The sequence below is a fragment of the Doryrhamphus excisus genome, linkage group LG17 (genome assembly GCF_037039965.1).
Source record: "Doryrhamphus excisus strain RoL-2023G ecotype Guam linkage group LG17, RoL_Dexc_Guam_v1.1, whole genome shotgun sequence".
Lineage (NCBI taxonomy): Eukaryota > Metazoa > Chordata > Actinopteri > Syngnathiformes > Syngnathidae > Doryrhamphus > Doryrhamphus excisus.
Window position 1 is genome coordinate 16,721,647 of NC_136373.1, and position 26,836 is coordinate 16,748,482.

At 40.5% G+C, this 26,836-nt stretch overlaps 1 protein-coding gene across 2 annotated transcripts; it reads left to right on the forward strand.

The window, feature by feature from the left end:
• The first annotated feature begins 306 nt into the window (after nucleotides 1-306).
• nr4a3 (nuclear receptor subfamily 4, group A, member 3) lies at nucleotides 307-26,642 on the forward strand. Of its 2 annotated transcripts, XM_058084472.2 has the most exons (9): nucleotides 307-627; nucleotides 1,952-2,116; nucleotides 2,498-2,579; nucleotides 7,311-8,152; nucleotides 13,176-13,305; nucleotides 15,831-15,994; nucleotides 16,074-16,273; nucleotides 20,550-20,728; nucleotides 25,073-26,642. In XM_058084472.2, exons 3-9 carry the CDS (start codon nucleotides 2,516-2,518, stop codon nucleotides 25,348-25,350), a joined length of 1,857 nt encoding a protein of 618 aa, XP_057940455.2. In that variant the 5' UTR covers nucleotides 307-627; nucleotides 1,952-2,116; nucleotides 2,498-2,515; the 3' UTR covers nucleotides 25,351-26,642. The 2 variants fall into 2 exon arrangements, with proteins under 2 accessions (XP_057940455.2, XP_057940456.2); XM_058084473.2 differs by lacking the exon at nucleotides 2,498-2,579.
• The last annotated feature ends 194 nt before the right edge of the window (nucleotides 26,643-26,836 follow it).

Consider the following 26,836-nt stretch of genomic DNA (forward strand, 5'->3'; position numbering starts at 1 on the left):
ACAGGAAGTTACAAACAAGCCCTACCGCCTATTGGATCCCCCTTATCGCTAAAGCAAAGTGTTCCCCCCCTTTAACCGCACACATCAAACCAACCAGCTCGGCTCCCTCTCTCTCTCTTCTCGCTGTGCTCCTCTGTGTGTGTGTGTGAGTGAGTGAGCGCGCGCGAGACCTAGAGAGAGAGAGAGAGAGAGAGAGAGAGTTTTACTTGGTGACGTCACCTATCCCATGGCGTCACATTGACGTAGCGCATACCAGGCGCTCTAGTGGAGGCTGAGCCCACATAAAATGCACTATTTCACTTTCTCCCTTCAGACGGCGCGCATAAACAAAGTGCACACTTTGCAAAGTGGCGCGATCGGCTTCACAAGGACGGCACTCCGACTCTCATGTACCACTCGGGTGCTTGTTTTTCATTTTTAAACCACTTGACTTTTTATTTTTATTTTTTCAAGAAACAACTAGAAAGGAAACTTTTTTTTGCCTCGCTTTTAGAGTATTGCTTTTTTAAAAAATATTATTATTATTATTACCTCGACATTTCTTGGTGATTATTGCGGATGGGAAAAGGATACTAGATGCGGGCTTGTCATCATCGCAAGTAAAGACGGAACCGCCACAGCAAAGCAGTAAGTCAGTTATCAATGAATGATGCCTTGCGCACTTTTAAACACTCAACTTCTCATCCATGAGCTCATTTCCCCCCCCTGAAAGCTCGCCTCCGTAGCCTTCCATTGTGGTTGTCATGGAAATGATCTACCGCGTTTATATTTCGGTGTATATGGTGTATATTTATCTTAATTATCGCGTTAAAATACACCTACGGTACACCACTCGGGTTCTTTTCACTGACGAGTGTTGTTTTTAATTGTCGAAACTACTTTCTGTGACAGTGAAGTACACCTGCGGGTGTTTTTACGACACTTTTATCCACCTTTTAATGTGTCTGCTTCACTTGCTCCTCGGATTTATCGGTGCTGCATATGGGAAGGGGAGGGATAGGGAGGGCTTTACCGGTTGCTCCCGGGTGCGTGTTTTCCACTTTCTTTGCGGCTCTCCTGGTTACCGGTACCCCCAACAAGAGGAGTCTACTTGCCTGTTAGGAAATGTCATGACTAAAGTGCATTTGTGTGATTAAATAAAGTTTTATTTTGAAGTTACGTCGCTTTCAGGTAGGCTTTTTTTTCTGCAAATTAAACCAAAACTCCTAATATTTGATACATGACAGTTAGTGAAGTGCGATATAACATTGATATTAGTCACTTTTCTTTATTTTATTGTCTTTTAAACACCCTAAAAACAATAATGTTGATCGAGATGTCAACATTGCAACTTTGAATGTTATTATCAGGCAAGGAATTGGGCTGAAATTGTGCACTGTGGTGTTAATAGTTAAAGAAAAGCCATTAAAGGCGGTGCAAAATCTTCTCATGCAAGAATATCAGACAAGTAGGCGTCTAAATGTGGTACGCGTGACAGAAAGGGGGCGCTATAAAACCTTCAAACCCGCCGTTCAATCCCGCGTCCGGCTGTATAGTGAGAGGCAAGCTGGAGGCGCACCGAGTTACGGGAGTTCCTTCTGCCGCATGCATGCATGCATGCATATGCGCATACGGGAGTTGCATGAAAGACTCTCTCCTCCCTCCTAAAAAAAAAACAACTGCAAGCTGTCAGTCTGATGAAGTCACAACAGAAGAAGAAGACCACGGTGGCTTTGGAAAGATCTGCTACCTTTATAAAAGTGCTCACTCGTCTGGGTTTGTATTAAATATTGCAGATATTGTATTTAATATAATTTTACTGGGCTCAAACATGATTATTATGTGATTTTTTTGTTGTTAAATATGAGTTTTTATGTTTCTTTGAGTGGTGGCAGGTTAAAAATGACGCACAAAGTGAACTAAATTAGGAGTAACGCATTAATAATAATAATAATAAATCAATCTCCTCCAGACACAGGTTCGGAAAAGTGCCCCGCGCCGAGCCCGGAGTCCCGGCGATTGGACCCTTCCTCCGCCGAGCCCTGCCCGCTTCAGGAGCCCCGTCCCGGCGGCAGGAGCCACGCCACCTCTGAAGCCCGGACACCCAGCACCATTCAGCGCGAAGCTCTCACACCAGGTAGCTTAACTTTTTCATTAATTACCCCCCCACCACCCCCCTCCACATCCTCTTCCCCCCACCCCCCACCCCCCACACACATGTCTGTATTTCTTTTAGAAGAAAAGAAAGCAGATGAGTTGCACTATTGTTGCATAACTGCATTGTTGACTTCCACGCACACATTATGCATGTTTTATTATTTATCATGTCAAATGTTTTGCTTTGCATGTGTGTGTTTTCTTTTTTATTTTATTAAATCTTTCAATTCAATGCAAAAAAAAAAAAAATTTTTTTTTTTTAAATGCAACCCCCCTACCCTTTACCAAAAAAAAAACAAATCTGGTGTTGAATTGTGTTGTATTGATGTATGCAACCTCCATGTTTTTATTTATTTGTTAGATCTATGGCATTGTGACAATGAACAAGCGCACTCAGTTATTGGAACAGCTGCAGTTTGTCCAGTTGAAATGCACACCTCGAGGTTAGAGACTGTCTCCCTTCACCTCGCTCTTGCTAGCTCTTGCTATCACCGCCGCTACGCAACTTTGTGTGTCCGCTTGGGTTGTCTGTCCTCTTGCTTGCACATAAACACACACACAAACACACACATATGCATGGTAGTCAAAAAAAAAAGGCCAAAAATCTGAGAGCGCTGTTGTTGGATTCCCAAAGGTTTTTTTTTGCTTTGCATCGGTGTTGTTGTGCCTATGGGTGTAAAAAAAAAAAGCGTGTGTGAAGCCGCCAAAAACTGAAGCCCGAACCAGATTGAAGTGGATTTACAGGTTCTTCCCCGAGACGCTGGTGTATGCTTTTGGCCGATTGAGCACATGCGGGTTGATGTTTACATCCTTAACACCACCACCGCTCAGACTGGCGGTAAAAACACACACGGATACGGACTTAAGTACCGGACTGGCAGGCTAGCATCCCAATCAGTTAAAAGTAAGCTGTAGTGTTTTTTTTACCCCCCCCCCCACACACACACACCCCTTCAACCACAAGAGTATTAAGCGATGTGACAGGTGCAAACACTTGTACGCACAATCCACCTGAGGCTCGAGCTGCTGGCACCGTCCTTCGCCACTGCGGCCACCCCGTTTCCTCATACTTTGCGTTTTGCCACATAAACCAACACCCTGCGTCGCATTCGGATCTCTCGTATACGGGAATTCTCTAAACAGCTCCAATTAAGGAGAAAATGGCCTCCGTGTTTAGGCTGCACGGTGGTCGAGTGGTTAGCGCGCAGGCCTCACAGCTAGGAAACCGGGGTTCGATTCCACCCCGTGCATGCCGCTTTTCTCCGGGTACTCCGGTTTCCTCCCACATTCCAAAAAAAAACATGCTAGGTTAATTAGCGACTCCAAATTGTCCATAGGTATGAATGTGAGTGTGAATGGTTGTTTGTCTATATGTGCCCTGTGATTGGCTGGCCACCAGTCCAGGGTGTACCCCGCCTCTCGCCACGAAAACAGCTGGGATAGGCTCCAGCACCCCCCACGACCGTCGTGAGGATAAGCGCTAGAAAACGAATGAATGAATGAATGAGTTCTCCTCCTATTTTGTGTGGAAGTGGTAACTTTTTGGCTTCTTATTTTGTCTTTCCCCACCCTCGGCGATCTCTGTGTGGAGTTTGCATGTTCTCCCCCGTGCATGCGTGGGTTTTCTCCGGGTACTCCGGTTTCCTCCCACATTCCAAAAACATGCTAGGTTAATTAGCGACTCCAAATTGTCCATAGGTATGAATGTGAGTGTGAATGGTTGTTTGTCTATATGTGCCCTGTGATTGGCTGGCCACCAGTCCAGGGTGTACCCCACGCCTCTTGCCCCGAAAGTGAGCTGGGATAGGCTCCAGCACCCCCCCGGTGACCCTCGTGAGGATAAGCGGTAGAAAATGAATGAATGAATGAGTTATTTTTTTATTTATATTTCTTATTTTATGCTTACGTAGAACACGACGTTCATCTGTGATCACATGACCAGGCACTGCTTTACATTGAGTGTAACCAACATAGCCGCCATTTTTTATTTGTATTCACATATCATTATCTCCCCTGAGGACAAAGGTCAAGAAAAGGCTGACCTGTAAGAAGACACAATACAACCTTAAACTGCGGCTGTAGGCAACTTCCTGAAATTAAGTATCAGCTTTACCTACCACTGCGTGTGCTTTAAAATGCTGCATGTGTTCCTCTTGTCGGGATAAACATGTTCCAAAAAGACCATGTGGTCAAAGAGAGCTACTGCTTGGCACTTTCTCATGCACTACAAATCATTGTTATTATTAATTCCCATTGACGCCTGCTTCCAATTAACACCTTGTAGTTAATTACCTCACTCGTCCATAGAAGGGGTCACAAGGTCAGTTGGAACCCACTGGTCAAATTCTGACAAAAGTTTTTTTTGCTTTTTAGGTTAATATTTCCACAATACACAAAGCAAGTTTTGCTTTTTCTTGAGCTTTAAAAAAAATACTTATATTTGGAGTGGCCAATTAACCTAGCATGTTTTTGGAATGTGGGAGGAAACCGGAGTACCCGGAGAAAACCCACAGGGAGAACATGCAAACTCCACACAGAGATGACCGAGGGTGGGGAAAGACAAAATAAGAAGCCAAAAAGTTACCACTTCCACACAAAATAGGAGGAGAACTCATTCATTCATTCATTTTCTACTGCTTATCCTCACGAGGGTCGCAGGGGGTGCTGGAGCCTATCCCAGCTGTCTTCGGGGCGAGAGGCGGGACCTACACCCTGGACTGGTGTCCAGCCAATCACAGGGCACATATAGACAAACAACCATTCACACTCACATTCATACCTATGGACAATTTGGAGTCGCTAATTAACCTAGCATGTTTTTGGAATGTGGGAGGAAACCGGAGTACCCGGAGAAACCCACGGGTAGAACATGCAAACGAAGGTGGAATCGAACTTGGGTCTCCTAGCTGCGAGGCCTGTGCGCTAACCACTCGTGCACTCGTTGTGTTTTCCAAAATAAATAAATAACAGCACCCCCCCGCCTTCCGGGAATAATATCTTGTGACGACGCGAGTGACCGTGCCATTCCGCACACTTCTTCCGTTTTGGATGAGGACTCTTTTGTGTCTTTGAATAAACGACCTTTAAATGACCTTTAAAAGCTGGTGTGAGTGGATGGAGGTACTCCACAGCACGGCTGATACGTCCCCTATTTGACTGGCCAAACATGCGGGGGGCCATTAGGTGCGTGCGTGCAGGCGTCTGCGGTTGTGTGTTGACTGTTGTGTTGACGCTCACACACACACACACACACACACATAAACACACACACATACACACATACACATACAAGTGTATGACGTAGAAGAAGTTTGATAAGAGAACGACTATGTCCGGATTAAATCAAAAAACAAAGGCGGGTGTCTGCTGCAGAACGGGGGCCTTATTTTGTGTGTGTGTGTGTGTGTGCGTGTGCATGTGTGTGTGTGTGTGTGCACATCCAGCAGCACCATGGGGTTCCATTATTATTTCATGTCATCTGCTTGGCCATCTGACTAACCCACGCACACAGAGGACACAAAGTTGCAGGGCTTCTTTAACTTGACTAACTTTAGGTGAGGAATCAGCAGAATCAAACCCCCCCCCCCTCCTGCCCCCCCCCTCCACACCCCACCCAACCCCCCCCCTCCCAGAATGCAAAGAAAAATGTCTGTTCCAACTGAGTTGTGCATTCTTACGGTGCGTTCACCCTTGCAAGTAGACCCAAAGTAGACCCAAAGTAGTGGCGAAATGACAAAATACAGTTAATTGATTAATTATGGATTAATACAATTAATTGATAGTTATTATTGTTTCCACTATTAATACTCCTTTATTTTATTCTCTTTATTGACTTTGCATGGATTCACGCCTTTCACATAAGCTGGACATTCATTGTTACACATTTCCTATTCTTTTCTCTTCATCCAGAGCAGGGGTCTCAAACTCACGGCCCGCGGGCCGCATTTGGCCCGCAGGACGCTAGTCTGACGCCCCCGCCTTGATATGAAATTTGTTTCATTTGTTTCATTTGTTTTTTGATTTGCTTATTTATTTTTCCATCTTATTTTGTGCCGAAAAATAAAAATTAACATTACACATTTATTTAATAATTTAGTCATAAATAAAAATGTATTTGTTCATTTGTTTCATTTGTTTTTTTTATTTGTTTGTTTATTTTTCCATCTTGTTTTGTGTCAAAAAAATTAACATTAAACCTTTATTTAATAATTGAATAATAAATAAAAATTAATTTATAATAATTTAATATTTTATCAGAGCTTTTCCAAAGAACCAAAGCACTGAAAGAGTGGAGGGTATAGCATCAAGCATTGAAGACTATTATATTATATATATTTATTAATATTTAATATAATTAATATTTATTGATATTTTATTATATTTTTATTTGTATTTTTTATTTTTAAATATATATATATATTATTTTTTAAAAATTATTTATTTATTTCCTGATTTTTTTACCAGACCGTAGCTCCAGTGGCTCCCAGGTAAATTGAGTTTGAGACCCCTGCTCTAGAGAATTATGGAGAAAATAAAATCAAATTCTTCTGAATGTGAATTTATGTTTGCTGTGTGTTATGTAATTATGATGTTCCCTAATTTCACAAAAAAAAAATGAAATCCGACCAAATCACAGAATATAAAAAGAACCGAGATGTTTAATTTTAGTTTGGAGTCGTTATTGTACAGCGGTACCTTCATTTTTGTTGTTAATTAGCATTAGCATGTGTGAAAACCAAAGCAATTTTTTCTGTATTCTTCATTTTATGGAGAATAATTGTAGTCTTGCATGCAGAAAACAATGCAAAGTCGTGATTAATTTGAGTTAATTATGAGGTATTGATATGGGACTTCTTCATGGGCCCCCATGGCGGGTTATTTTGCAGTCACACTCATACTGGGGTTTTGACCTTTGACCTTTGGTCCCGTGACAATAAATACCAGCATGAAGAATTTTCAGAGTACCGAAGCGCAAGTGTGAACGCATCCTCATGAGAGTAGGCGTGCATGCGCATCCGCAGCTCGTAGTCACGTTGCGGCGCCGCGTCGGTTAGCGATGAACTAGCGCGTCGTCCACCCTCCTCCGCCACTAACGACCGTTGCCGTACTAACGTTGTACACGCCCATCAAGCGTTTGGTTCTAACCGTCCACGTGTGCTCTGCTTCCTCGCCAGACATGCCCTGCGTGCAGGCTCAGTACGGGCCCGCCCCCCCAGGCTCCGCCTACTCCGGCCAGTCTTTCGGTTACCAAGGGGACAGCTACGGCTCTGACCTCATGACCTCCGACTACACCAAGCTGGACCTGGGCGGCGGAGAGATCTCCGCCGCCGCCGCCACCACCTCCCTCCCCAGCTTCAACGTCTTCGTGGAGGGGGGCTACGAGCCCAAGTCGTCCTGCCTCTACCAGATGCCCCCGCACAGGCCCGCCATCAAGAAGGAGGAGGACAGCTATCCGTCCGCCCCCCAGCTGGAGGCGTTATCCTCCTCCGCCATGTACTTTAAACAGTCCCCCCCTTCGACTCCGACCACCCCTTCCTTGCCCCCGCAGCCCGGCACCTCCTTCCTGTGGGAGGAGCACCCCCTCGCCCTTCCATCGCATCCCCACTCCATGGGCTCCAACCTGGACACGAGCTCCCTCAAGTCCCCCCGCTTTCCACACTTCTACCAACACTCGCCACCCCACAGCGGGGGCAGCACAGGAGGCTACGAGGGTCTCTCGGGGGGCCTGGTACGCACTTCCTCCTCCTCTTCCTCCTCGTCATCGTCAGTCTCCCATGCTCACGCCTCGCCCCTGGACCAGCAGCCCATGTATCAGCTGCACCGCGGGGCCGGGGGCACCAGCCTGGCATTCCGCTCCCTGGCGCTCGGCCCCTGCGGGCCCTTGCTCGGGGACAGCCTGCCATCGCCGCCGCCCCGCGGGCCGCAGGGGGAGGGGACCTGCGCGGTGTGCGGGGACAACGCCGCCTGCCAGCACTACGGCGTTCGAACATGCGAAGGCTGCAAAGGCTTCTTCAAGGTAAAAATATCAACACAAGCGGTAACCTGTATTAGCATTTAAGCTACTTAGACGGCAGGCACCCCACGAAACCTTGCCCCCCCTCTCTAAATTATCAGAGGAGTCATTATGAGCGCACAGAACACCCACAGAGGTCGTCGCTCCCGGCAACCGAATGGCCAGAAAGTGCGTGCATGGTGTGTGTGTGTGTGTGTGTGTGTGTGTGTGATTTATGTGAGAACACACACTCGCTCTCTAAGACAACCGAGACAAAAATCCCCCCAAACTTTCACTTTCAGTCTCAAATACAAATAAAATACACAAACCGACATTTCAGAAAATGTATCCGCCGATTTGAATCGGCAAAAGTTACACGAGTCATTTTATAGATTCTTATAACACATATCCCACGTACCATGTGACCACACACACACACAATTTCACAACAATATCATATCAGTACCGTCAATTATTATTTCATTCATTCATTTTCTACCGCTTATCCTCACGAGGGTCGCTTGGGGGGTGCTGGAGCCTATCCCAACTGTTTTTCAGTGGCCAGCCAATCACAGGGCACATATAGACACAAACAACCATTCACACTCACATTCATACCTATGGACAATTTGGAGTCGCTAATTAACCTAGCATGTTTTTGGAATGTGGGAGGAAAACGGAGTACCCGGAGAAAACCCACGCATGCACGGGGAGAACATGCAAACTCCACACAGAGATGACCGAGGGTGGGAAAAGACAAAATAAGAAGCCAAAAAGTTACCACTTCCACACAAAATAGGAGGAGAACTCATTCATTCATTCATTTTTTACCACTTGCGGAGGGGGGGGTGCTGGAGCCTATCCCAGCTGTCTTCAGGGCGAGAGGCGGGGTACACCCCGGACTGGTGGCCAGCCAATCACAGGGCACATATAGACAAACAACCATTCACACTCACATTCATACCTATGGACAATTTGGAGTCGCTAATTAACCTAGCATGTTTTTGGAATGTGGGAGAAAACCCACGCATGCAAACTCCACACAGAGATGGCCGAGGGTGGAATTGAACTCTGGTCTCCTAGCTGTGAGGTCTGCGCGCTAACCACTTGGAATGTGGGAGGAAACCGGAGTACCCGGAGAAAACCCACGCATGCACGGGGAGAACATGCAAACTCCACACAGAGATGACCGAGGGTGGGAAAAAAAGACAAAATAAGAAGCCAAAAAGTTACCACTTCCACACAAAATAGGAGGAGAACTCATTCCTTCATTCATTTTCTACCGCTTATCCTCACGAGGGTTGCGGGGGTGCTGGAGCCTATCCCAGCTGTCTTCTTAGGGCGAGAGGTGGGGTACACCCTGGACTGGTGGCCAGCCAGCCAATCACAGGGCACATATAGACAAACAACCATTCACACTCACATTCATACCTATGGACAATTTGGAGTCGCTAATTAACCTAGCATGTTTTTGGAATGTGGGAGGAAACCGGAGTACCCGGAGAAAACCCACGGGGAGAACATGCAAACTCCACACAGAGATGGCCGAGGGTGGAGTTGAACTCTGGTCTCCTAGCTGTGAGGTCTGCGCGCTAACCACTTGGAATGTGGGAGGAAACCGGAGTACCCGGAGAAAACACACACATGCACGGGGAGAACATGCAAACTCCACACAGAGATGGCCGAGGGTGGGGAAAAGACAAAATAAGAAGCCAAAAAGTTACCACTTCCACACAAAATAGGAGGAGAACTCATTCCTTCATTCATTTTCTACCGCCTATCCTCACGAGGGTTGCGGGGGTGCTGGAGCCTATCCCAGCTGTCTTCTTAGGGCAAGAGGCGGGGTACACCCTGGACTGGTGGCCAGCCAATCACAGGGCACATATAGACAAACAACCATTCACACTCACATTCATACCTATGGACAATTTGGAGTCGCTAATTAACCTAGCATGTTTATGGAATGTGGGAGGAAACCGGAATTCCAGGAGAAAACCCACACACGCACGGGGAGAACATGCAAACTCCACACAGAGACGGCCGAGGGTGGAATTGAACCCTAGTCTCGTAGCTGTGAGTTCTGCTCGCTAACCACTCGCCCACCGTGCAAATATATTTCTATTATTTCTATTTCCCCAGCAATTGTAAAATGGAATGAATTCTCCTTCTTTTCAATGAGATAAACAATTTGTTTTCATGTGGTAATTAACGGAAGCATAGTCTGGTCGCCGGTCGGGCCGCGGGCTCTCTCTCTCTCTCTCTGTCTCTCTCTCTCCTTGTCTCCTCGTCTCCTGCTTCCTTGGCCACAAGATAATGTTTGTGCACGTCCACTTGTTGGAAACATCATTTAGCACGCACATCATTTCACTTCCAGGAATCAAATCATGGGCTAAAACGTTGTTAGCATTATCATTATTATCATAATGCTTTTATTATCCTAAAAAAAACACTATTTCCTGATTATATTCAATTATGCCACAAGTATTAGCATGTTAAATTGTTGTGAGTTCATTAGTGTAATTTTTTTTTTTTTAAATGATGTTTTCAGTGGGAATTAATTGCGGGTGTTCAATAAGTGGCCTGCCAGAATTTACAGTATGCGCTCCATTTAGTCATTTTGACATACAAATATATGTCAAATACATTCATGAGTTGTCAGTCAAATATGAATACATTATAACAGAGGGCCCCCCCCCCCCCCGATTAAGAAGCAGAGGAATAAAAGGGGGGGTGGGAGAAAAATCCCTAAAGGTTTTTAATTTCAACCATGTATATTAGCACATGTTACATGTCTAGAACCCCCCCCCCCCCCCCAGCATGTGCGATCAGCGCTACCTTTACCTCATCTGCAACATTTGCTGTTGCTTTTCTTGTTTTCCTGAAGGACAGCCCCCCCCCCGCCGTTGCTAGTTTCACTTTGTGGTGTAATGCATACTATAACTACATCTGATCTCTGAGTCCAACTGCATAGTCATCACAATGGGGGGGGGGGGGGGGGGCAGCTGGGTGACTACGAAACCGACCCTAACGACATGTAAACGCCTCATCGTGTCAATTCACCACTCGTGCCGCAGCATATGGAATAATTGCTATGCTATGCTATGCTATGCTATGCTATGCTACACCCCAGGGGGTGCGGCCATTTCGGTGGGGCGCTAAACGCTTCTATTATTATTATTATTATTATTATTATTATTATTATTATTATTATTATTATTTGTAGCCATGGGAGTAATCATAGAGATGTTATTACAAATGCTGGGCCATGCTGATGCACAGGTTAAAGCCAAAGCCCCCCCCCACCCCCACAAAATTTTAGCCATAAAATAATTTCTCAGTGCAGTGTCCAAATTTAATAAAATTTAATCAAATTTGATAAAAACAAAAAAATTTTTTTTTTTGTTGTTTATTTGCAAAACAAGTATCTCCAAATTTTGCGAAAAAGTAAACAAAACAACACTTTGGGGGGGACCAACGAACCAACGAAAAGCGCGTATCTCTACATTTCGTCAGCGTTTATTTTTTTACCCAATAAAAACAAAAACAGTCGTGAAAATTAACCTATTTCTTTGTTTTTTTGGTCCATTTGTAAAACACGTATCTCCAAATTTTCGGAAAAAGCAAACAAAACAACACTTTGGCGGGACCAACGAAAAGCGCAAATGTCCACATTTCGTCAGCGTTTCTTATTTTTTTACTCGATAAAAACAAAAAAAAACTTTTTTTTTTGTCCATTTGCAAAACACGTATCTCCAAATTTTGTGAAAAAGTAAACAAAACAACATTTTGGAGGGACCAAGGAACCAACAAAAAGCGCGTATCTCTACATTTCGTCAGCGTTTCTTATTTTTTTACCCAATAAAAACAAAAAAAGTCGTGAAAATCAACCTGCTATTTCTTCTTTTTTTTTTTGTCCATTTTTTAAAACACGTATCTCAAAATTTTGCGAAAAAGCAAACAAAACAACACTTTGGAGGGACCAACAAAAAGCGCGTATCTCTACATTTCGTCAGCGTTTCTTATTTTTTTTACCCAATTAAAAAAAAAAACAGTCGTGAAAATTAACCTGCTATTTTTTCTTTTTTTTTTGTCCATTTTTTAAAACACGTATCTCCAAATTTCGCGAAAAAGCTAACAAAACAACACTTTGGCGGAACCGACGAAAAGCGCGTATAAGCACATTTTGCCTTCTTAAAAGGCTTTCATCAACTTTTGAAATTTGAAATGTGACTTTTTTATTCTCCAGCGAAAAACTGTTTTTCACTCCCAAAATTTGGGAAATTTACTTACAAAATTTTATTTAAAAATTTACTTACAAAATGTACTTTTTATTGGACAGTGTCTTTTTTCCAAAATGTCCAATTTATTATTTTTTCGTGCTTTTTAAAAGGGAGGGGAGATGTCTTAGTCATCGGGGGAGCGACCTCTGACCCCCTCCGTTTATAAAAACCTTTTTATTCGTAAAAGTAAAACGCAAGTTAAAATGGCCATGAAAAGAAAACGATTTGAATTTTTGTTGTTGTTGTGATCTCCATCGGCGGCGTTCCCCACGCAGCCCGTTTCTGATTTCATTTTAATAAGGTCAGTAATAATCGGGCGAGCCAGCCGAGGAGAAAACAGCTCCCGCGGGGCCCGTCGAGAGCGGCGCGACCCCGCGAGCCCCCCCCCCCCCCCCCCCCTCCCCCCTTGAGGTGCCACGAGCTTGACCCGCGAGCTTCACAAACAATCTGATCAGTCGGCTCCTTCCTTCCTTTGCGCCTGTCTCGCGGGAGCCTCCTCGGCACGCCACGTGCACGGCGGCCATTGTGGAGCCCGCGCGCTAATAAAACGGTCCCCCCTGCAGGCGACGCTTGTTGGGGAAATGAATTTTATCTAATTATACTGATGTCAGCGCCGCCTTTCAGCGCGTAATTAAAAAGTGACCTGCGAGCTTCTGCTTTCATTCTTTGCCAGGGAAAAGCTGAAATTGAATGAAATAAACGCTTGATTGTGTTTTGGGGGCTGATTATTGGAACGTCTCTTTGCTCCTCTTTTTATTCCTCTCCAGCGCACCGTGCAGAAGAACGCCAAGTATGTGTGCCTGGCCAGTAAGAACTGTCCCGTGGACAAGAGGAGACGCAACCGATGCCAGTACTGCCGCTTCCAGAAGTGTCTCAGCGTGGGCATGGTCAAGGAAGGTCGGTATTCCGTACTCGTTACTCAACTCCAATGCGTCTTTCCCAAGAAGTGTGCTACCGCCGAGTATTAGGGCCACGTTGAATAAAAAGAATAATCGGAGATTTCAAGAATAAAGGCATAAATGTACGAGGATAAAGTCGTCAATTTCAGAGAAAAAGTCGTAAATTTACAAGAAAAAAATCTAAATATAAATAATATTACGTAAAATGTAATAAAGACGTAACATTCCGACTTTTGTCTCTGTACGACAAATATCAATTTACGTAAATAAAGTCGTAAATGGACCAGAAAAAAGTCCTACTTTTATGAAAATAAAGTTGCAAATTTACACACACAAAAAAATTTTTATTTATGACTTTTAATCTGGTAAATTTATGACTTTATTCCTATAAAATTGAGAATAAAGTTGTAAATTTGCTAGAATTTTTTAAAAAATATATGTAATATTACGTAAAACGTAATAAAGACGTAACATTGTGACTTTTGTCTCTGTACGACTTTATTATTTGGATCATTCAAAATATGGATAAAGTCGTAAATGGAACAGAAAAAAGTCATAAATTTATGAAAAAAAATCGTAAATTCACACACACAAAAAAAAATTAATTTACGACTTTTAATCTGGTAAATTTATGACTTTATACCCGTAAAATTGAGAATAAAGTTGTAAATTTGCTAGCAAAAAAATAGTAAATATATGTAATATTACGTAAAATGTAGACATAAAATTGTGACTTTTTTCTCTGTACGATATTATTTTGATATAACCATCTTTTTTTCTTTGTTGGTGAAATCTGAGATTTCAAGAATAAAGGTGGAAATTTACGTGAATAAAGTCATTAATGAACCAGAAAAAAATCATACATTTATGAAAATAAAGTCGCAAATTTACACACACACAAAAAAAATTTAATTTATGACTTTTAATCTGGTAAATTTTTGACTTTATTCCTGTAAAATTGAGAATAAAGTTGTAAATTTGCTAGAATTTTTTTTTAAATATATGTAATATTACGTAAAACGTAATAAAGACGTAACATTGTAACTTTTTTCTCTGTACGACTTTATTATTTTGATATTACGATCTTTTTTTCTTTGTTCGTGAAATCTTGAGATTTCAAGAATAAAGTTGTAAATTTACGGGAATAACGTTGTAAATTTACACACAAAAAAATTTGAATTTACAACTTTTTTCTAGTAAATTTATGACTTTATTCCCGTAAAATTGAGAATAAAGTTGTAAATTTGCTTGAAAAAATTGCAAATATACGTAATATTATGCTAAACGTAACATTGTGACTTTTTTCTCTGTATGACTTTATTATTTTGATATTACGATTTTTTTTCTTTGTTCGTGAAATCTGAGATTTCAAGAATAAAGGTGGAAATTTACGGGAATAAAGTTGTAAATTTACACACAAAAAAAAATGTAAATTTACAACTTTTTTTCTGGTAAATTTATGATTTTATTGCCCTAAAATTGAGAAAGTCGTAAATTTGCTAGAAAACAATTGCAAAATAAATTTACACACAAAAAAATTTGAATTTACAACTTTTTTCTAGTAAATTTATGACTTTATTCCCGTAAAATTGAGAATAAAGTTGTAAATTTGCTTGAAAAAATTGCAAATATACGTAATATTATGCTAAACGTAACATTGTGACTTTTTTCTCTGTATGACTTTATTATTTTGATATTACGATCTTTTTTTCTTTGTTCGTGAAATCTGAGATTTCAAGAATAAAAGGTGGAAAGTTACATGAATAAAGTTGTAAATTTACAACTTTTTTTCTGGTAAATTTATGATTTTATTGCCCTAAAATTGAGAATAAAGTTGTAAATTTGCTAGTAAAAAAAAATGTAAATATACGTAATATTATGTAAAACGTAACATTGTGACTTTTTTCTCTGTACGGCTTTATTATTTTGATATTACGATGTTAATATTACGTAGTACATAATAAAGTCATGATACGTAATATTCAGACTTTATTACCATAATATTACATTTTTTTTCTCATACATTTCCAACTTTATTCTTACAAAAGTATGCCTTTTTCCTTTGTAAATTTCCAACTTTATTCTAGTTGCTAGTTGTTTTCCATAGTATTGAAGTTTATATATATATATATATATATTATAGTTCATGTTGAAGAATACGACCGTGTTGTTTTCTTCGGGGGCCGACCTCCCCGATGAATAAATAGTTAGTTCAAAATACCGTGTGGAACCCCACAAGGAATTTTAACAAGAAGAAAGCAAGATGGAATTTAGACATATGGTCCTCGCTGCTTTGATAGCACACATAATTCCCCCTAGGCCACAGTGCAAATACTCTCACACACACACACACACACACACACACACACACACACACACACACACCTGTCTTTCCCATCAACAAGTCACAACTCCGGTGCCACCTGCTGGCTGGTCACCACATCATCGCGTCTCATTTTGCAGCACTAAAAAAACCCCGCTAACTAATTGCTGATTATTCACGCCCACGTCATGTCTCCACAGTGGTGCGCACCGATAGCTTGAAAGGGCGTCGTGGCCGTTTGCCCTCCAAACCAAAGAGCCCCCTGCAGACAGAGGCGGCCCCTCCCTCTCCGCCCCTCAGCCTGATCTCCGCACTGCTCCGGGCTTATTCCCACTGCACGCCCCACGACCTTGACTACAGCCAGGTAGTTCTCCAAAGGGTTCCAAGTATGTCTCCAATCAGAAGTTCCGTGCAGATTCTCATCTTCTCTTTTTGTCCCACAGTTCAGTGCTGCTGACCCCCCCTCCTCGTCCTCGGATGCAGAGCACATCCACCTTTTCTACCGGCTCCTTACTATTTCGATGGAGACCACGCGGTGCTGGGCCGACCGGCTGCCGGGGTTTTCCGAGCTCCTGCGGGATGATCAGAACCTTCTCATAGATTCCGCCTTCTTGGAGCTGTTTGTCTTGCGATTGGCTCACAGGTGAGATAGATGCTGATTTGAAAATCCACCCGTCCCATTGGCTGACGCCTATGCCCCAAAGGCCGTGTCAATGGCGGTGCAGTTGGGTAGTAGGGTAGTGAGCGGGAGTGGATCCCATGCTAGCTGTAGCAAGCGACACGCTAACAATAGCGCTACTCAATGATGGAGTAGTGCAAGTGTCATGGGATGTCATAAAATGGTCACGTTCGTAAGTTGATCATGGCAAACGGCGCCTGGACAGCATCTCTTGCGTCACTCTTCTACGCCTTTAACGCTTCAAAGGCTGATGTGGCCATGAGACCAGTACTTTTATGTACTTTTATGTACTTTTATGTATAGGTAGTATACATAATCATGCACAGGACACGTATGACCCGGGGGCTCGCAGCTTCTTTTATGTATATTGGCCCTCAGCATATTATTATGTTTTCACGCCCCGACCCCAATTTGAAATACTAAAGAAACTTATAATATTTAAAATATATATTAAAAAAAAAACTTTGTTTAAATGGAAAAATCAGTTGTCATTTTACAAGAATAAAGTCAAAATATTAAGAGAAAAATGTTGTAATCTAACAAGAAAAAGTCATAATTTTATGAGAATAATGTAAAATTTTACTTCCATAAAGTTGAGAGGAAAAAAATATAAATATAAAAATAAATGTAATATAAAAAATAACATGTAATAACATGTAAATAAAAAAATTTTAACATTAGGAAGCGCAAAAAATTATAATATTATGGAAATAAAGTCAAAATATTATGGAACTAAAGTCAAAATATTGTGGAAATAAAGTTAAAATATTATGGAAATGAAGTCAAAATATAGTGGAAATAAAGTCAAAATATTATGGAAATAAAGTCAAAATATTATGGAACTAAAGTCAAAATATTGTGGAAATAAAGTCAAAATATTATGGAAATAAAGTCAAAATATTGTGGAAATAAAGTCAAAATATTATGGAAATAAAGTCAAAATATTGTGAAAAAAAAGTCAAAATATTATGGAACTAAAGTCAAAATATTGTAGAAATACAGTCAAAATATTATGGAACTAAAGTCAAAATATTGTGTAAATAAAGTCAAAATATTATGGAACTAAAGTCAAAATATTATGGAAATAAAGTCAAAATATTATGGGAAAAAGTCAAAATATTATGGAAATAATGTCAAAATATTGTGGAAATAAAGTCAAAATATTATGAAAAAAAGTCAAAATATGGAAATAATGTCAAAATATTATGGAAATAAAGTCAAAATATTGTGGAAATAAAGTCAAAATATTATGGAACTAAAGTCAAAATATTGTAGAAATAAAGTCAAATTATTATGGAACTAAAGTCAAAATATTGTGGAAATAAAGTCAAAATATTATGGAAATAAAGTCAAAATATTATAGAAAAAAGTCAAAATATTATGGAAATAAAGTCAAAATATTATGGAAATAAAGTCAAAATATTATAGAAAAAAGTCAAAATATTATGGAAAAAAGTCAAAATATTATGGAAAACCACTGACACACATACTGTATCAACTTCTGATTACAATGCCCGTTAAGGCAGCATTGCATATTCGGCAGGTTGTTGCCACGGAGTAATGAATATGAATTCATGCTAATGAATAATTAAAGAAAATGTGTCAATTCAACAGATGAACACCGTTTACCGTATAGACCATGGCAGCCCGTTTAGGCAGCAAGGCATGGGTGAGCATTATAAGGCACTTAGGAAGTGTGCTGCCGTGTTGGTGGATCTCCTCAGGTGGAGGAGCGGAGCTGAGTAATTGGCCATATGAAGAGAATTATGAATGGAGTCGGTGGTTATGACAGCAGCAACACCCACGGAGTTCCGCTTGTCTGATGTGTGACGCACAAGAGGGCTCAATTTGTGTGAGTGTGTGTGTGCGTGTGAATCGACAAGTTCAATTCCCTCTACAAATAAAAAAAAATTAAAAAAATAAACAAGTCAGCTGAGACGTCATGGCAGGAAATTCATACTCAATCCGAGATGAAATCATCACGTAGCGCATGTGTCCAGTACAGTGTGTGTGTCTTGTGGTACCCCGCCGCCCCCCTACCGCATTGCCCCGGGTTACCGTGCACCTCCAAGCAAGGCATGCGGCGGCTTAAATTTATGTAGAGGAGCGGGGCTCGGCCTACAAACTCATCCTTTTGTCCCCGGCTGTCGTCTAGGGCCAAAAAAAAAACTAACACAGTCACACACACTTACTCACCCAAACACGCTGATGATGTACAACTTTGTTCTCGTCCGCCCCGGCTAATGGGTCCAGGTGCAGGGTGGGTAGGACTACGGGTGGTGGCATCACAGCTCCAGCAGGAATAGCAGTGACTCACACGCCACGCGGACCTATATCATCTTTGATGACCGGCCCCCATGTTGAACTCAGATGCCTTGCAGGACCCCCCGTGCCCCCGTCCCCCTCTTATGCGAGCTTATGCTTGTATATTCGTCAGAGTGTGTGTGTGCACACTCAATGTTTGTAAGAGTAAATTTACTCCGCTCTCCTGCTGTAAGCACCCCCTTCACCAAACACTTTCAGTGGTTATGGGTGGGTTACCGTGGCGACGCCGTCGTCAGGGGGGAGCGGAATGCGTGGCAGAAATCCAGCTGTATATATAATGTGATTGTGGACGGCAGCTTGGGTGCCCGTGCGTCACATCTGCGCATTGTTTGGAATTGGTTGTGCTTTAATACGCAGCATTCCACCTTGTGGCTTATGTTACATTACCTTACCGTTACATTACCTTACCATTACATTACCTTACCGTTACATTACCTTACCGTTACATTACCTTACCATTACATTACCTTACCGTTACATTACCTTACCGTTACATTACCTTACCGTTACATTACCTTACCGTTACATTACCTTACCGTTACATTACCTTACCGTTACATTACCTTACCGTTACATTACCTTACCGTTACATTACCTTACCATTACATTACCTTACCGTTACATTACCTTACCGTTACATTACCTTACCGTTACATTACCTTACCGTTACATTACCTTACCGTTACATTACCTTACCGTTACATTACCTTACCATTACATTACCTTACCATTACATTACCTAACCATTACATTACCTTAGCGAACTCTGTAGCGACTCATGTCATTGGCGACTGAATGTGAGTGTGAATGGTTGTTTGTCTATATGTGCCCTGTGATTGGCTGGCCCGAAGACAGCTGGGATAGGCTCCAGCACCCCCCGTGACCCTAGAAAATGGATGCATGGATAGTAATTAATAAGCCATCATTGTATCATGGTTGAATTTGACCTTCATTCATTCATTCATTTTCTACCGCTTTTCCTCACGATGGTCGCGGGGGGTGCTGGAGCCTATCCCAGCTGCAAACTCCACAAAGAGATGGCCGAGGGTGGGGAAAGACAAAATAAGAAGCCAAAAAGTTACCACTTCCACACAAAATAGGAGGAAAACTCATTCATTAATTTTATTAATTTTAATTTTATCCTCACAAAGGTTGCGGGGGTGCTGGAGCCTATCCCAGCTCACTTTGGGGGCGAGAGGCGGGGTCCACCCTGGACTGGTGGCCATGCAGCCAATCACAGGGCACATATAGACAAACAACCATTCACACTCACATTCATACCTATGGACAATTTGGAGTCGCTAATTAACCTAGCATGTTTTTGGAATGTGGGAGGAACATGCAAACTCCACACAGAGATGGCCGAGGGTGGAATTGAACCCTGGTCTCCTTGTTGTGAGGCCTCCGTACTAACCACTCGACTACATGCAGCCCTCGGGTATCATACCCATAAGTTGAATCAAAACATACTAAAGTGGTGATTACGTTGCTATTTAGATGCGTGCGTGCGCTATAGCACGAAGACACGAGACGTATGATGTTGGTCTCTGATCTCCAGCAACTTCCATCCTCCATCTGTCTTCCTTTATTTCAGGCTCCTAATAAGAAGGAGGCATGCTGTTTAGCCAGGCACTCATAAAGAAGACTTTATAGACCTCGCTGTCTTCCTCTCTGCTGCTTGGTTGTGTGTCGTGAGGAACCCATGGAAGCCTTTTCATTAAGACATATTTCCCTGGCACGCAGCCGTTCGAGCCCAACTCGTTTAGGGTATCTACCTCTCCGTGCCGGTCGTTCACGGCTTATAGTATGTTTTAATAATAATTTATAATTTCATGTTTGATGTGTGTCCAAATTGTGTGTGAGTGTTTATTAAAAAAAAGGGCCCTGAACTCAGCATTTTTCTTTTTGTTTCCAGGTCGATGCTGTCGGAGGATAAACTCGTGTTCTGTAACGGTTTGGTGCTGCACAGGTTCCAGTGCCTTCGTGGTTTCGGAGAGTGGCTGGACTCCATTCGAGACTTTTCCAACCATCTCCAGAGCCTAAACCTGGACGCGTCCGCCTTCGCCTGCTTGGCCGCGCTCGTCCTGCTCACAGGTAAATAAGACGAATTGGACTGTGGGTGGATTTACGTGTGTTTGCCACTCAAGTGCGTGCGCGGGGGGGGGGATTGAACGTGACAGCGATCAGGTGCAAGACATGCATACGTACGCGGCTTCTAGCACATTTCTGCTAGCGCTCCCAAGAACCCGATACTCACCGCCACCTGCTGCACCTGCTTCACACCTGCCGCTTTAATCGCCGTGGATGTGCGGAACACGCGGTAGTCAATCCACGGCCAGAGTGGACCCTGAGGAAACAGGAAGTTAGCGGTCAAAGGGCTTAAATATTTTGTCACGTGCAAAAAAATCAATAGATAATGAAATAGGTTGGACGGAAGTGGAAGATTTCACACGGCGTGGTGTTCAATGGTGTCCGTGTTAAAATCTGCTGTGTCAATCAAGCAAAATGACTCACAATAGCGCCAGCCGACATCTTTCAACCAGGAAGTACCTGTTTTGTTTTTAATCGGTGAAGGTCTGTGCTGTGCTGTGGGCCTTTGCTATATTTGCTTCAAACTGGCTAAGATTCTTTACTTTTCTTATTAGGAACAAAATATTATTGAAAAGATCATCATAAAAAATCAGAATAAAATCCATCTATCCAAAAGTGGAGTGGAAAGTGCCCTAAAACGCCAAAGTGAATTATAAAGACTAAAGACATGCTGGAAAAAATGTATATACCCCGTTAATAAAGTTGTCAATTTAAACAAATAAATTATTATATTTTTAAAAGTCTTTTTCAAAGTAATTCTTAATATTTTAATAAACAAATCACTATAAAAAATTATGTTTTCGACAACACAAAATCCTCCTTAATTACAAATATTTTACTTTGCATGAAAAAAAATTACGTTCCGGGAAAATGTGTATGTTTTCATGTAAATAAATTTAGGTTGTCAAGAAAAATATTATTTTTTAAAGATTATTAAAAAAAATAAGGTATTTTATTTTATATTTCAATTTTTAAATTACTTTTTCAAGAAAAAAAACAAAATGTTTACACTTAACTAGGAATTTGTGGTTGTCAAGAAAAACAAACTATGTATTTTATTTTATATTTCAATTTTTAAAAATTGCTTTTTCAAGAAAAAAAATTACTTTGAAATTTTTACTTTGCATAAAAAAATATTTTGAGGAAAAACAATCATAAATAAAATCGATTAAATAAAGTAAATAAATTGTAACATTTGCGTTATTCAAAAAACACTGTATTTTAAGAAAAAAAAATCTTGAATTTTCTAGGAAAAAAATTAGGTTTTCAACCAAAAACATCATCCTTTTTCAACTAAAAAAATTACACTTTTTCAAGATTTTTTTTTTTAAAGTTGTTTTCAAGAAAAAAAATTACTAAAAAGACTAAACTAAAGAATAAACTAAATTTACTTTTCAATGTACTTGTTGAGGAAAACCAGGTAAATAAATATTACTTTTTCACACAAAAAATGTTTTTTTAATGATTAAAAAAACATAATATTTTAATTTTCTTTTTTTTTTCATTACATGTTTTTTAATCACATTTTTTAAGTGGATACTGGTATTTGTTTTTTTTAAGAGAATAAGGCCATGTTTTTGCACCCCCTGAAACTTGACCTTGTGTCCTTAGCCTTAGCCTTTAATGGGCTAAGGACCGCTCTTGTTGAAGTAAAAAAAAAGCACTATATTGCAGTACTTTTGTCAGCCAATCAGTAATGAAGTAGTTGATGGATTATGCACAATATAATCATATGATGAACGTACGGATAACAAAGAATTGTAAAATTTTCAGGGTAAAACATGACATCCACGTATAAATATCATCCCAAAGTCTGCACATAAACGTGCAACACGTAAAAGCCTTCCCCCCGTCGTCGTTGCTGAATTTCTTTACGGCCCTCACCGCCTTGGCTTCCTCGCTCTAAAGCCCCCCAACACAAGCCCCCCTCTCTCTGGGGGAGCACTTAACTCTGCGCCTCATCGACCAGCCCACCACGGCGCTGCGCCGGTGTCTCAGCGCCACCTCGCTCGCGCACACAAGCGCACCGCCGGAGCGACCGGGGCCATCGACCACTTCAGAGTGGGCCCACGTAGAAAGGCGGCCATCGATTCCCCCCCTCGCTACCGGGGGTGAGTTTGTAAGTAAGAGGTCTGAAAGGCACGCTGAAAGGAGGGCTGGAGTTGAGCGCACAAACAAAAGCGCCACATAAACAAACAATAAATACGCTTCACATAATGGAGATCTCAAAGTGGTCCCAGCCACGGCCTCCCTGCAGGGTGTGTGTGTGTGCTGCGGGTGTACACCCCGTGCTCTGCAGAATGACTTAGTGTCACATTAAGCCCCGTTGGAGTGCCGCTGGAGTTGCTACGGGCAGCAGCGTGTTTGTGTTTTGTGTGTATGCGGCGTGTGCTTCTAATCTCATTTGGCGGCTCACAGGGCCGAATAATCAGCTAATTGTTGAGCACTTTTGTCTTTGTCCGTGTCTTCAATTGCGCTACGCAATTTGTGTGTCCGTGTTTTGTGTGTGCGCACGCCAACGTTTTTCTGCGCATCCATTGTGTGCTGAGGGCTTATTAGGTTAGGCTGCGTATTGATCAGCGGTGACTGAGACAGGTTAAAGCCTGTTAAGAACTTAAGCCATACGGGCTAATGAGGTGCAATTCAATAGAAGAAGACGACGTCGCTAACCGCTTTCCTTCATGATGACCGCAAAAGGGGCGGAAAATGTGGCCTAAATTTACAGAACTGGACATTTGGGATCATTTGTCCGAATGCTATCACTAAAGAATATTTGTTTTTTTCTTAGTTTTTTTTACCGTTGAAAGTTTAGCTGAAAAATTTTATATATTGGTAGTTTTAATGGCAACTCACCATTTTTTGGTCTTTATTACGACCGATTTAAAGTACATTTCTATTCATATATATTCTATTTTCTATTCTATTCTGTCATTTTTCCATGGGTTTTTTTAGTCAAGAAATATTAAATTGGACACTTAACTAGGAATTTGTGGTTGTCGAGAAAAAAATAATTTTTTAAAGATTATAAAAAAATATGTATTTTATTTTATATTTCAATTGAAAATGTACTTTTTCAAGAAAAAAATTTCTTAGAAATTTTAAAAATATATATTTTGAGGAAAAACAGTTGTAAATAAAATTGATTAAATAAAGTAAAAATTTGCGTTATTCAAAAAATATTCTATTTTAAGAAAAAACAATCTGGAATTTTCAAGAAAAAAATTTATGTTTTCAACCAAAAACTTCTTCTTTTTTCAACCAAAAAAATATGACACTTTTTCAAGATTTTTTTTTTTATTGTTTAAAAAAAAAATTATTTACTAATAAAGACATTTACTTTTCAATGTACATTTGGGATCATTTGTCCAAATGCTATCACAAAAGAATATTTGTTTTTTTACCGTTGAAAGTTTAGCTGAAAATTTGAATATAGTGGTAGTTTTAATGGCAACTCACCATTTTTTGGTCTTTAATACGACCTATGTAAGGTACATTTCTATTCATATTGATTCTGTTTTGGCATTATATGGAAAAATAGGCAAATAAGTGGCAATTTCTGTCATTTTTCCATGGGTTTTTTTAGTTAAGAAATATTAAATTGGACACTTAACTAGGAATTTGTGGTTGTTGAGAAAAAATATTTTTTTTAAAGATTATTTAAAAAAAAACAATTTTAAAAAATTCACTTTTTCAAGAAAAAAAATTATTACTTTGCATAAAAAAATTATTTTGAGGAAAAACAATTAAATAAAATTTAAATAAAGTAAATAAATTGTAAAATTTGCGTTATTCAAAAAATATTCTATTTTAAGAAAAAACAATCTGGAATTTTCAAGAAAAAAAATTCCTTTTTCAACTACAAAAAAATGACACTTTTTCAAGATTTAAAAAAAATCTTGTTTTCAAGAAAAAAAAATTACAAAAAAAATATTACTTTTCAACGTACATTTGGGATCATTTGTCCAAATGTTATCACTAAAGAATATTTGGTTTTGTTGTATGTACACAGTTTTAGTTGAGAAATATTAAATTGGACAAGAATGACACTTAACTAGGAATTTGTGGTAGTTTATAGAATGTATTTGAAATACCGACTTGGGCGATTATCATGGGAATGAATGCTAATTTGTTGTCATGTAAACCCTATTGATAGACTGTAATACACATGGAATGTTTCCCTATAGAAAACAGACTGAAAAGTCTATTTATATTCGGATATATGAGTAACAATTTCCCTCCAAGTGAGTCTGAGCTTTTCTTCCTGTCACTCACATGAGTGTCTTATAAATAAAGGAAGAGTCATCCAAGTTATGCAAACATTGAATTATCCGTCCTCCTTCTCCACAGAGCAAGTCCCTGGCCTGAAGGATTCCAAGCGGGTGGAGGAGCTCCAGAATAAAGTGATTTGTTGTCTCAGAGACCACCTGGGCTGCGGCCCCTCCTCCTCCTCCTCCTCGTCATCCTCGTCCAAGGCCACGCCCGCCCTGAGTCGTATTCTGGGCTTAAGGGCAGAGCTGCGCTCCCAGAGGACTCAGGGCCTTCAGCGGATCTTCTACCTGAAGCTGGAGGACCTGGTGCCACCTCCGCCTTTGATTGACAGGTTCCTGGACACTCTGCCTTACTGATGGTTGAAGGACGGAGAGGAAAATTGAAAGAACCCCCCCCCAAAAAAAAAAAAACTCACTTTGCTATGTGATGCCAACAGGACAAGCACATGAAAAGACACGAAAAATGCTTTGCCACTTCTAATTTCCACACGTGGGAAAGGACGTTTTGCCGTCTGGGGAAGGGGGGGGCAGCTCTGAGAACATCATGCATTGCACACATGTGAGCGTCCACATGTTCAATAACACAGGAAGCGCATTGTTTGATTCCAAGTGCAATTTCGGACCGCTTTTTCTCGTCCCGTTGGAGGAAGCATACGGAATGGCTTCATTTCAAACTCTAAATTATTTGAAGACGTGTCCCATATTGTCAGTCCGGCTAAGAAGAAAGACGGCTGGAGATCGAGAAACGTGCACTAACGATTGATGACTGCTCACTCAGACTTGAATGGCTTGTTTTTTGTTTTTTTTTTTTATTTTTATGACGCATATTGAAATGATAGGAGACAAAAAACGGGCTTGTGAAGCACTTACACCCTGCAAAGGGCGACAAGCACCGACACACACCCGGAGAGCAGGGTGCTCGACATTCCGACAGTCTTTTTCTATTTGTGGCGACGTGAGTGTGAGCGGGACCGTGTTCCGATGCTGTTTTTTTTTTTTTGCCTGTGTGTGTGTGTGTGTGTGTGTGTGTATGAGAAGCTTGGAGAAGCCAGCATCTTCTGCATGGTGTGTTTTAAAGCTGTCGAAAAGCAGCTTGCCTCATGTGTCTCAACCACCCCCCCCCTCTCCGCTCCCTGAAAGAAAGAAAAAAAAAAAGCCCTCACACACTCACGGCAGCAGTGATATTTAAAAAAAAAAAAAACTAAAGAAAAAGAAGGAAAAAAAGCAAATTCTATAGATATATAAATATATAAATATACAAAAACTAATATTTTGAAGTGTTTTTAGCTTTTTTCAAATATTGTGGTACGACTTGTGCATTGTTTTCAAAAAGACGCAAAACAAACAAAAAAAAGAGAGAGAAAAAGTTGCTGTTTTTTTTTTGTTTGTTTTTTTTTTTAAATGTCCCTCTTTGGTTTTGAGTTTCCTGTTCGATTTTTTTTTCTTTCTCTTTGGTTCACTGGATTTTCTGTTCAGCACTTTGAAATCATAAACTAGTTCTGATTATTCTGGCTCCTGTGTTGTTTTTATATTTGCCACTTCCTGCACTTCCTGACAATGACATGCGGTCATGGTTTATTGATCCGTTTGAATGCCTGGCACAACTAAAGGTACAGATATAATAAAGTAAATAATTAATAATATAAATAATTTATACATTATTTACATTTATTTTATTTATTTATTCATTTTATTATAATTATTATATATTTATATTTATATTTATATTTATATTTATATTTATATTTATATTTATATTTATATTTATATTTATATTTATATTTATATTTATATTTATATTTATATTTATATTTATATTTATATTTATATTTATATTTATATT